This window comes from Antrostomus carolinensis, unplaced genomic scaffold (assembly GCF_000700745.2).
Source record: "Antrostomus carolinensis isolate BGI_N321 unplaced genomic scaffold, ASM70074v2 scaffold25137, whole genome shotgun sequence".
NCBI classification, from domain to species: Eukaryota; Metazoa; Chordata; class Aves; order Caprimulgiformes; family Caprimulgidae; genus Antrostomus; species Antrostomus carolinensis.
Window position 1 is genome coordinate 2,035 of NW_010326989.1, and position 11,789 is coordinate 13,823.

At 42.8% G+C, this 11,789-nt stretch overlaps 1 protein-coding gene across 1 annotated transcript; it reads left to right on the forward strand.

Annotated features, from left to right (window-relative positions):
- Nucleotides 1-1,367: 1,367 nt before the first annotated feature.
- On the forward strand, nucleotides 1,368-10,851 carry LOC104527930 (exportin-6-like; the record flags this gene model as incomplete). Its single annotated transcript, XM_010171779.1, has 6 exons — nucleotides 1,368-1,510; nucleotides 1,830-1,920; nucleotides 3,301-3,413; nucleotides 7,022-7,219; nucleotides 10,215-10,374; nucleotides 10,774-10,851. Coding segments are annotated over 6 exons (783 nt in total), but the record flags the coding sequence as incomplete, so codon positions are not given.
- Between the last annotated feature and the right edge of the window lie 938 nt (nucleotides 10,852-11,789).

An 11,789-nucleotide genomic window follows, 5' to 3' on the forward strand; every position in this document is an offset into this window, starting at 1 on the left:
AAACTCTTCTTTGGGGGTTTGGCATCAGAAATTACTGGTGAGACATGTTCCATGTTGAGCAGCAGAGAAATAATGGCAGGGATTTGCTAAAGTGTTGGATGTCTACCTCTGGATGTAGGTGGGAGCAAGTAGGCTACAGAGGAACTTACAACAATGTGCAATGTCCTAGAAAGAAACGCAGAGAAATGGCAGTGTGGCCGCATCCTCATGTCATTGAGGACTCTGCTTAATCCATTTTTTATTTTTTTTTAAAGTTCTTGTCCACAGTGTTGCTGTTATCTGGGAATTGGTGACTGGCAGGAGGAGGAGATGGTTGGGTGGCTGAAGGGCCGGCTTGGAGAAGTTTACGATGCAGAGACCACGTATAAATGGATTAAAGAAGTGATAATGGGTGCTTGATCTTGCTTAAGCTAGCAAAGCAGCTTTGATTTGATTGTAGGTCATTTTAAGCCAATTTCCTACTAACTGTGTTTCTTGCTAAAATAGTCTTTGCTTTCTAGAGGAGGTCTTTAAAAAGAAAAAAAAAAAGGGAGGGGAGAAGGGAGAGGAAAGGTGGGGTGAAATTCAGTGTCCCTGTGCTAAGCAATTGGAAACGCAGTGTCCTGCACAGCATCCGTGTCCAGTTGTGTGGAGAACAGAGCTGAATTTGGGTTCCCATGCTGTTGTGTTGAGTTGTCAGATCTCCTGAGGGGTTAATTCAGCCTCAGGCTGTTTGAGGAGGGTCTCCTGCTGCTTGGCCCTGTGGTGGTCATTGGAGAAGCTGCTCTGTGTGGAAATGGGAACTAGCAGAAGCCCGTAGTGTTTCTGCAAGTTGTCTCACGTGCTCATCTCTCTGCAGAAGACTGCCAGTCATGGGATTTGTTTCTGGTTATATTTTTTGAGGCAGAACTTTGTTTTCTTTAATGGCTTACTTTGTTTCTGTGCAGAGGAAGGTCAGGGCTTGAATCTTGATGCATTTATTATTGATAGCATGCGTCGAAAACATTAGAGGAGTGACTAATGGCATGGTCTGAACTGGAGCAGTGCTGTTTCTCAGGCTGTCCATTATCAGGCTTTAGACCATAAGGTAAGCGTGGTGTAGCCAGAGAGGCTGAGCTCAGTGGTGGGCTGTCACTAGGATAACGTCATCCCAACTCCAGAGAGCTGCAAAATTACAGTGACTTTGCAATGGCTGTGTACCAATTCTGATGATTTCTTTTAGGACTTATAAACACTGAGCTATTATTCCACTAATAAAAGCTAAATTTGCAGATGAGGGGATGCTCTTCTCGAATCAAATTGTTGAATACTTGTATATTGCTTTGCAAAGTGCTGGAAATTCTTTAATCTTTCAAGCTTCTCCTTCCTGAGCATCTTTGGTGTTGCAGGTGGCAGCGTGGTGCAGTGTGGCACCGAGGCAAAGAGAGGAATAGGTGTCAGGAGTCTTCTCAAAGTCCATGCTCGCCATGCTATTGCTGTATCCAATGTCTCTAAACATCTGAAAGCATCTTCACTTGAACTTGCTGTCTTTGTGAGAATTATCTGACAAGGATGAGCTGACTTAAAATTACTAAATGCCTCCAGAAAAAGAGGAAACTTGTTATATTTTCATTAGTAAATGCAGCTGAGCAAATGGTCCTTCATGTCCAGAGCTTTCACTTGCAGTGGACACATCTTGTTGCTACTTGACACCAATGAGCAGTTTAAATTCCAGATTATTTTGCCCTCCACCTGGATTTGGTGCTCTTGTTGGTTTTTGGGTGCATCTGTGACACGAATGATACTGACCTCCTGAGTGCAAGCCAGACTGGAAGTTAATTTTAACTCTCTCCTTTAAATGTTGTTCCCAGGCATCTGAAGAGGCCTCGCTCCGGGCTTTGGAGAGTCTCATGACGGAGTTTTTCCACAATTGCACAACGAATGAGCGGAAACGCGAGATAGGTGAGTTCAGAAGGACAGTCCCCTTTGTTTTCTGCTGCCTACAGACCTCAGCAGAGGTGACTTTGTGACGTAAACACAGCAGATGAAAATGCTCTATCAGATACCAAGCTGGCATCTTGGCCTTTCCTCTTTATGTGAGAAGTTGAAGTGAAGGCTTATGTAGTTTGGGTTAATGGCAGGTTAATTAATATGTCAGTAGCTGTCTAGTGCTGTGGCAATGTAGTTTTTATCAAGGATAGTAAGTTGGTGAGGGTAGGAGAAGGACATTACCTTTTTTTTCCTGCCTCTACACTACTGGACTTCACATCCTGGAAAACCACTGCCTTCTGCCTAGAGATGGAGCATGGACTTCAGATCTGTTCAGCATTCAGAAGGGAAAGCAGAAAACTGGCCTAGTTAATGTGAAATGGCAAGTGGGAATAAACTGTGAGGTTTCATTTTGCTGGTGGGATTAAATATCCTCCTGAAAACCAGCAGAGATCCTACAGGTGCTCTAGATGAGCTTCTTACATCTGTAGTTAGGGGCTGTAAATAGGCTGTTTGCTTTTAGTCTCAAACTTCTGCTGTCTCTAGCTTCCATGCCAAAAGTATGATCAGCATGAAAAACTTCTCCCAGAAATCTGGTAAAAATAAAGAATAAGCAACTAGGCAAGTTTGGGGGGGGTTTTGGGGGGGTTTTTTCTATTGTGGAGATCTCCTGCTGTGGAAAAGGCAAAAGCCTTTGGAATTCCCCATTTTTCCTACTTAAGCTGCAGGAAAGAAGCCAGGTGATTAAGGCTTAAATTTGATTCTCCTGTAAAACAGCCCTTGCAGCTTTTCCCTTTGCCACATTTGGTACGTAGTCACTTGATGTGAGCTGACCAAATCCTGTACCTCAGTGTTCAGAGAGGTTTTTGATATGTTGACCTACAACAATGTCAATGGCTCTTCGAGCAATTGCGTTAAAACAAGGGTGTTTTATAATGCTGTGTGTGATCTGAAGTGCTCCTAGTCTTTCACAGTGACCTGGTATCCCAACATTTGGCTTTTATGGATAAAATGATAATACTTGTAATGTAATTTCTGTGTCATTTGTTTTAATATTCAGCTATTAGTCCAGCAGAGTATTTATGTCAAAACTATATTATAAAATGACATATCTATTTTGTTTTCATTAAAGCCTATTGTTAGATTGCTTTTAATACTTTGGAGTGTGATTTTTTTAATATATATATATATATTTATATTTTTTTTCCCTCCTCCAGGTTGTTTGAGTCATTCCCTGAACATGGGGTTTCTTCCATGCTCAGTGTTTTATTATCCTATCAGTACACATTGTTACGGATTTGTTTACAGCTTAAGAATTTTAATGTAATTTTTTAATACTTCATTTTTTTTCAGAGGAGCTTTTAAATAACTTTGCCCAGCAGATAGGAGCCTGGAGATTCTGCCTCTATTTCTTGTCAAGTACAAGAAACGACTATGTGATGATGTACAGTTTGACTGTGTTTGAGGTAAGATGTGTACTCCTGCCTGCTTAGTGCATTTTCCATTTGGTGCAGATATGGCAATCGATTTTATTTGAAAATGTTTGTCTAAAATGGCAGTCCTAGTAAGTACAGTGATAAAGGATGATGCTTTTATTGCTCTCTCCTAGAGAGGTTGCTTAATGGCAGGCTGAGAGTAGGAGAATATGAATCTTTATACACAAATTGAAGAATTAATTTCCTGGCATCTCTCTGTACAAATTACCTAGAGTTTCAGATGCTGCTTGTGTTTTCTGCACAATGCTTTTAAGACTGTTATTGCTTTTATACTCTTTTATGGTCAGAAATATGTGCATGATTACCTGCTACTAGCTACTGCAAACGTTAATGCTAAGAGGGAGGACAAAGTTGCTTTTATTTTTCTGACATCTGATGGTTGTGGTTGATGCTCGTTGAACTACGTCCCACAAGCTTATGTGCTCGTTATAGAGGTAAGGTCGCTTTTAGAAGACCACATCTATAGAAGAAGTTATGGTTAAAAGCCTAAATATTGATTTGTGGATCTACTGGAAGAAGCAAAAATATTCTGTGAACAGCTCTGATTTCTCAGTGACCAGTGCAATGTTTTTCCCTAACGATGTTCTGGGGTTTGGTCAACGTCACACCTCACCCTGGCTCCGTTTGAGTTCTGCATTTTGCCTTTGGCTGGGTTGGCAGTCTGAGCTCTGCTCCTAAATCAAGGGGGTTTATATCCTTTGCAGGAGATATATATAGAATCCCAGACTGGTTTGGGTTGGAAGGGACCTTAAAGCTCATCCACTCCCAACCCCCCTGCCATCAGCAGGGACACCTTCCACTAGACCAGGTTGCTCAAAGCCTCATCCAGCCTGGCCTTCAACACTTCCAGGGAGGAGCAGCCACAACTTCCTTGGGCAACCTGTTCCAGTGTCTGACCACCCTCAGAGTGAAGAACTTCTTCCTAATATCTCATCTAAACCTCCCCTCTTTCAGCTTAAACCCATTTCCCCTTGTTTTGTCATTAACTGCCCTTATGAAAAGCCCTTCCCCAGCTTTCTTGTAGCCCCTTCAGGTACTGGGAGGCCACTATAAGATCTCCCTGGAGCCTTCTCTTCTCCAGGCTGAACAGCCCCAACTCTTTCAGCCTGTCTTCATAGGAGAGGTGCTACTTAAATATATATAAAAGATATTTTTATATATCTTTTTTAGATAGAGCAGTCAACTCTCTTCTTAGACGTTGTGTTGTTTTGATCAGTGTTGTGTCCATGTTGTTGTAGTTCATTTCTTGACTTAAAAATGCTCACTTTATTTATCTGGGGTTGCACAGGGAACCTGAAGTTGATCTGCAAACTGAATCTGGATTACCCTTAGCCATGAGGCCACCTTTCCTCTCAAAAAGGGTTAATCATGATGGAAATGGTATGGGAGTTGTACACTCCTCCGGGGATGGAGCTCACACAGCAGCAGCCTGTAATGATTCAACCAATTTTAATGAAAAAGAAAAACATGTTTGATCACTGAGCCTTCTGCTTCTCTGGAAGGAGACAGAAAAAAGTAGTACAGAAAAAAAAATACTTGTGCCCAGAATGAAGCAGAACAAAGAAATCATTGTCCAAGTGTAAAGTCAGGGACAGGAGTCCACAGCTCAGCTGGGAGATTAGCATCTCTCAATCGAGGAGCTTGAGTTTCCAAAGTTAACTACTGTAGTGCTGTGTGTTTGACTAGTCCTCACAGCTGTAGTCTGCACCTTCATCAGTCTGAACTGCCTGTGAGTACTGGGTGTCAGGAAAAGTGTGTGTGTAAACACAGGGATCATTCCCAAAACTTCCCGAGAATGTTGTATTTTCTAGAACATCTGGGCAGTTAACAGTGGATCTGGAATAAAAATCCTCATGGCCCCTTTCCAGATGAACCCTTTTCACTTCTTGCTTTTGGAAAAGAGAACGTCTTCCCAAAAACATTTCACAGGTGGAAAAAGCTGCCACTCTGTGTCAAATGAGTGGGACAAAACTGGGTGGGCGCTGAAGAATGGATATTAAAGCTAAAGCGTCCTCCAGTTTTACTGGGGCTTCTGAAATTTTCCTTCTGGACTTGCATCAAGGGACTCTCATTTGATTTGGGTCATCGCTGGTTTTGAACAATACTTCTGGGTCTTCTCTGTAAAAAACAAAACAAAAACCAAAAAAACAAACAAACAAAAAAAAACACCCAAAAAACCAACACCCAAAAAGCAACCTCTTTAAGGCACTTCATGTATAAATACACCTCTGTACCTCTACCCTGTGAACTGGTGCCTCTGCACAGTACGTCTGTACTGGAAGTTGGATCTGCTTCGACCATCAATAATGTTCCATTTTCTGCAACAAACCACTTTGCAGCATCTCCTGCTTTTGGGTTCTCCAAGCTGTACGCCCTCAGACAGCTACAGACGGTGCCCCAGCAGCAGGCCACCTCAGTAAGTTATCCTGAGCTCCAGAGCTCCAGAGCTCCTAAATGGGATCGTAGCGTGGCAGGAAAGCAATTTGCAATTTTGGCTTCTTATGGATTTTGTCCAGTTTTAAGTGGACTGAGAGCTTTCTGTTCGAGTGGTGCCTCATCACTGTGAGGCAGCCGCTCTGACGGCGACCTTCCCGCGCAGCTTCAGGAGACCCGGCTGGCATCAGAGAGATCTACAGCCAAACTTGCTTCCCCTCTTCTTCTTTTTCTGCTTCATAGAAGGCTATGCTTCGCCCTTCAAAGTGGGAAATCTAGGTGTCCAGGGTTAAAAGATGGTGGAAATACTTTAGATGCATGCCAACTAGTTCTGCTTGACCCAAAACCAGTTAAATGGTAGCATGCTGGTTGCTGGCACTTGTCAGTTAATAGAAATGATGGTGTGATCAAAGAGTAGCAATGTCTGGGGCATTGAAACTCATCTTTTGTGAAACTGTAGTGGTGGAGGGCTTCTGCAAATGTGATATGCTTGTGTTGGGGGTGGGTTTTGGGGCTCTTGGTAGAGATCACGCCGGTGCACTGTGTGGTTTGTGAGAGACAAGCTCAGTGAGTTTTGTTTGGCACCTTGAGCCGTCACTCTCTTCAGTTGCCCAAGTGACCCATTAGGTAGCAAAGCTTATTCCAGGTTAGTTAGTGGTGCAGAGTTTGCCCTCTGTTAAGCTGCTCTTGTTCTGCCTGGCTTAGTTTGCACAGACTCACCTCTCCATGTTGTTAAAGATGTCAGGGTTGGTACTGGACTGCTGAGCCGTTAAAGCATCTTAAATTTCAGCTCTTTGCCCAGCGAGCCTGTGTCAGAGCTCTAACAACAGAGAAACATCTGCTTAACCTGCTGATACCAGCTTCTTTCCTTATCTACAGCTCTGCCCGTGCAGCAGAGGAGGCTGAGCTGTATCTAATGTAGGTGCTTCATTTTTTAACTGACCAGGCTTGGTCAGTGGAGGTCTGGATAGATGTGGAAGCTGTAGCCTTTTCCCTGCTGTGCGTTGTGGCAGGCACTGGCAATCCCGCGGCGTAAAATGCAGCAGCTCTGCCTGGTGCTCTGTCCCTGCATTATGTGTCCGCTGTTTAATTTCAGTGAAGCATGTCTAAGACAAGCTCATTTGGGAGGTCTGTTTCTCTTCCAGAACCTAATCAATAAGATGTGGCTTGGGGTCCCATCCCAAGACAAAATGGAGATCCGCAGCTGCCTGCCCAAGCTCCTCCTGGCTCACCATAAAACTCTGCCTTACTTCATCAGGAACAAGCTCTGCAAAGTCATCGTGGATATTGGCCGGCAAGACTGGCCAATGTTCTACCATGACTTTTTCACTAACATCTTGCAGGTAAGAAGCTTCTAAAGAGAAAACTTGGTTTCATTCACAAAGAGTCATTACTTTTTTTCATTGAGTAGTGACTTCCCTTGATGAAGATTAAATAGTCACATGAAAAACAAAGCTGCTTCTTAACTTCCTTTTTAATTTAGCTTCCTACAGCTTTCTATATTCACATTTCTTTCTAGTGTTAACGTTTTTTGATGAAGGAACAATGCATCAACTGCACTTTGAATTTTAAATGTTTAGGAGTAGTTCTTGAAAATGTAGGGGTTGGGGGTTATTCTTTAAAGAAAAAAAAAATCAGTAAAACTATGGATGCGTCACTGGATGATTCTTAAAAGTGAAGTTTCTGAATGTGGCTGTTGGAGATTTTTCACCTAAATAGCCCAAGGTCCCCTAAAATCTTTCACCTTATCATGTGCAGACACAAATGGAATGTTGTTGAGATGTTTAAGAGGGTTCTTGCAGGATGACTGGAGTGTGTGTTCGAGGATCCTGACTGAGACAGTGCTATTAGTTTGAATTTTAGTTGTAATTCAGTATCTCTGCAGTGAAGCCTGAGCCAGGCTACCAGCTCCTCACTGCTGGAGCCTAACTAGGCCAGTGCACACCTCCTCTTTTGGTTACAGAATCACAGAATATTAGGGATTGGAAGGGACCTGGAAAGATCATCCAGTCCAACCCCCCTGCCAGAGCAGGAACCTCAATGAGATCACACAGGAAGGCGTCCAGGCGGGTTTTGAATGTCTCCAGAGAAGGAGACTCCACACCCTCCCTGGGCAGCCTGTCCCAGGGCTCTGGCACCCTCACTGGAAAGAAGTTTCTTCTCAAGTTGAAGCAGAACCTCCTGTGTTCCAGCTCACACCCATTGCCCCTTGTCCTGCCATTGGGCATCACTGAGAAGAGCCTGGCTCCATCCTCCTGACATTCACCCTTTACATATTTATAAACATTAATGAGGTCACCCCTCAGTCTCCTCTTCTCCAAGCTAAAGAGCCCCAGCTCCCTCAGCCTTTCCTCAGCAGGGAGATGCTCCACTCCCTGGTTCCAGTGCTTTGTTTCCAGTTCTCTTAAAATTGTTCATAATTAGCGTAAAGAAACTGAGTGTAAACTGACGTGCTGCACAGTCTTTTTCTGCTGACATCATTATATGATTTGAATGCAGCTATGCCCACAGACAAGCCAAGGCAGTTATTTAAACTTATTAAAAAAAAAAAAGTTCTTTTTTTAGACAAATGGATCTAGTATTAATTGCAAAATTAAAAAAATGCTAACTTGGCATACAGAGCTGGTTACTAACTGGAATAATCTCTTTGCAGATAACTTTCTGTAATCATGCAATGTGACGTGCTGCAATTTTCTCCTGAGTTGTCAATTTGACAATAAGTACTCTGAGACAACTGTCTCCACTTACAATTTTGCCTTTCACTTTACCTGGATCTGCAATTGAATTTCTGAGCTTCCACTTGCTTTTCTAGCACTTTGGAGGTTATCTTAAGCAATTGCAGAGCCCACTTTGGGTATCTATTTTTCCTTAAGCTTCTCCTTGTGAACTCAGCTTCAGAGGGAAATGTTCCCATAAATTAATTTCTATAGCAGACATCTTCCAAAAATCTTCAGTGAAAGTACAAGAAAAACACTAATGCTGAACTTTAAGACCTCAAAATAAAGGCGAGTAGTACAGGAGCAGAATGACTTGCAGATGAGTCCTCTCTCAAGACTTTGTTCTCAGATAATTGGAAGCAACTGTTTGATTCTTTAGCATTAACTTGTATCCCAGTACTCTAAGTAGTCTCTAAAACTTTTACTGAACCATTGGAGGGGTGGAGAGGAAAAGTAACTTGGACTATCGTATGGTCATTATGCAAACCCAATAATTTTATGTAGAAAGTGCTACTTTAGAGGTATGAAATTTGTTTAATGCTACTGAAGTGCCAGTGCATGGTATTGCTAAACTTCCTGGTGTTGTCAGAAAATAATTCTGAGAGGAGATGTTAAGTCTCTTTGCAATTTATTAATAAGTTGTGTGTTTCATTTAATTTTCTTTTTTAGCTGTCTGCTCCTGTGCCATTGTGCTTCCTTTCTGAAAGCCAACATAAATCTAGACTAAGAGCTTTTAGATGGGCTTTTTTCCCCCCACATATTTCACCAAACTGTGTAGCATTAGCAGTGTTAACTCAGCGTGTCTCTGGTGGGTCAAGGAGATTAGGACCGAGGTCAGCCTGTGCTACAGAATTTATGACTTCAGGGATTACTTGTAGTAATTGTGATTGGCTTTAGGCTTTTTCTTCCAGAGGGAGTAGCACATAAATTGTGTTGGATGTTCTAGGTCAACAGAGAAGAGCAGCATTGAATTTCATCTGCAAATAAAACTTGGTCCCACTTGAATGTGGCTAATGAAGGCAGAAATCATTGCTTTCTCTGGTCCTATTCCTGCACATTCTGTCCATGGTAAAAGTTACTCTTTTTAGGGTAAATGTGAATTCCAAAGGAGAGGTCATATCCCTTAGTTGTCTTCTAGTGCCACCCAATATTGGCTGCAGCTCTTTGTATGGGAAGAGATGGGCTTTTTAATGGGAAACTGCTTGGCTGATAGAGCAGGCTCCTCACCTGAGCTTGGCTGCAGCAGCACCTGTTACCTGGTGAAACCGCCGGTGCTGAGGCAATTCTGAGAAGTGATGATGTCAGCAGAAAGCAGTAAACAGAAGGAACAAACTGTTACTGGTAAACATGCTGGGACAGAGAATGTGTGCAATGACATGATGAAAGCTCTCAAGGATTCCCATGGTACTTGAACTGTTGCGACATCAGAGATCAAGGTCTGAGGAAATTGAATATTTGCAGTTCTCTTCCTTCACGCAGCGCTGCGAACTGTGGGAACTGATCTTCCTTCAGTCCTGAAGCACTTGTAAACTGCTGGGGGCATTGCTAACCCTCTGTTTGTCAGCTGGTAGCTTTGCAGAATGTTATCATCACATGTTGCGTTCATTTGTTTTCCTCTCAGTTAATTCAGTCTCCTGTGACCACTCCTCTGGGACTGATCATGTTAAAAACTACTTCAGAAGAACTGGCATGTCCACGGGAAGATCTTAGCGTAGCCCGGAAGGAAGAGCTACGCAAGCTGCTCCTAGACCAGGTGCAAACAGTGCTTGGGCTCCTCACAGGTATGAGTTACTGCACTTGCAGTGTTGAAACAAATGTCCTCCTTCACCATCTCTGAGGTGTTAGCTTGTGTATTCTGGGTTCAGTGAAGCAATATGTGGGCAACGTGGTGGCTGCTCCTGCAGTTTGAACACTCAACTCTACCCTTAGGATCAGCTTACTGTGAAACAAGCTTGTGTAGCAGAGCAGCTGTATAGCTACATGTGTGCCTCTTTATGATGAGGGATTGAGATTGTCCTCTCTTAGTGAGCCCAAAGAAATTACCAAGTGCTCAGACACACAATGTTCCTTGTCAAAGCACTAAAGATATGCTCTACCTAAGTTGTCTTGAAGTCTCCGCTATGTTTGTTAGATCCGTCTGTCTTTTAGCAGACTGTTCTGAAAAATATCTCTTTGGCCAGGTATTTTGGAGAGCATCTGGGACAAACACAGCGTTACTGCTGCCACACCACCACCATCCCCGACTTCAGGAGAAAGTGGTAAGGATGGCTAAAGCTACAAGATGACATTTACATGTACTTAAATTTGCAATATCAGGCATAGATTCCTTCCTTTACTGTCTAACCTCTTGTAATAACCCTTTCCTAGAGCTTTTCATAGGCCAACAAATTTCTGGTCGGAAAGACAAACTTTACAGGAAGAAGCAATTCCCACAGCAGGGGATGCCCCACTGAAAATCCCAGCTCATTGAAAAGTGCACAAATAGCTTCTTGCTGTCCTCAGATGGCAAAAAGCTTTCTGAAGTGTCAGTGCAAAATGTTCTAACGTCAGTGAGTTGGCATTGTCCTCTATGAATTTCAGTGATAAGCACATCAAAAGCCAGAGTGGAGCAAAACTGAGGCTCTAACTAAAAAAAAAAAGGAAAAAAAAATAAATAAACACTGACTAGGACACTGTGTGTGTGTGTGTGCAGAGAGAGTGAAAGTTTATTTTCTACCTATTGCTTTTAGTCTTTTGAGTGGGTGTTTATCTGATCTAAACTCATTGACATGTATATTTCTTGGTTACCTTCAAAACAGAGAATATATTTCTATATCCTTGTACTTGGTGCACATTTTGCTTTCCTGTTAAGACTAAATAGGGGATAGACATACAGGGTCACCCCACGCATAACGCTGATCTTGATGACTGCCAGTTTCTCTTGTGTCTTAATGTGACGTGGGTTGTTGTTGCATTCAGCTCACCCAAGCATTGTCAGTAGATTGTGGTGTCTTTGTTCCTGCTTCTTGGAAAACAAAGCAAGAAGAAATACCATGATGCCGTGACATCAGTATGGTGTCTGATCTTGGCTCTGTCTGCTTTTAACAAGGAAAGAGAAAGACTTAGGATCCAGTTGTGCACAGGGAGAAGGTGAAACACTTGTGGATCACAGAATCAGAGTCACACAATGGTGGGGTTGGAAGGGAGCTCAGGAGAT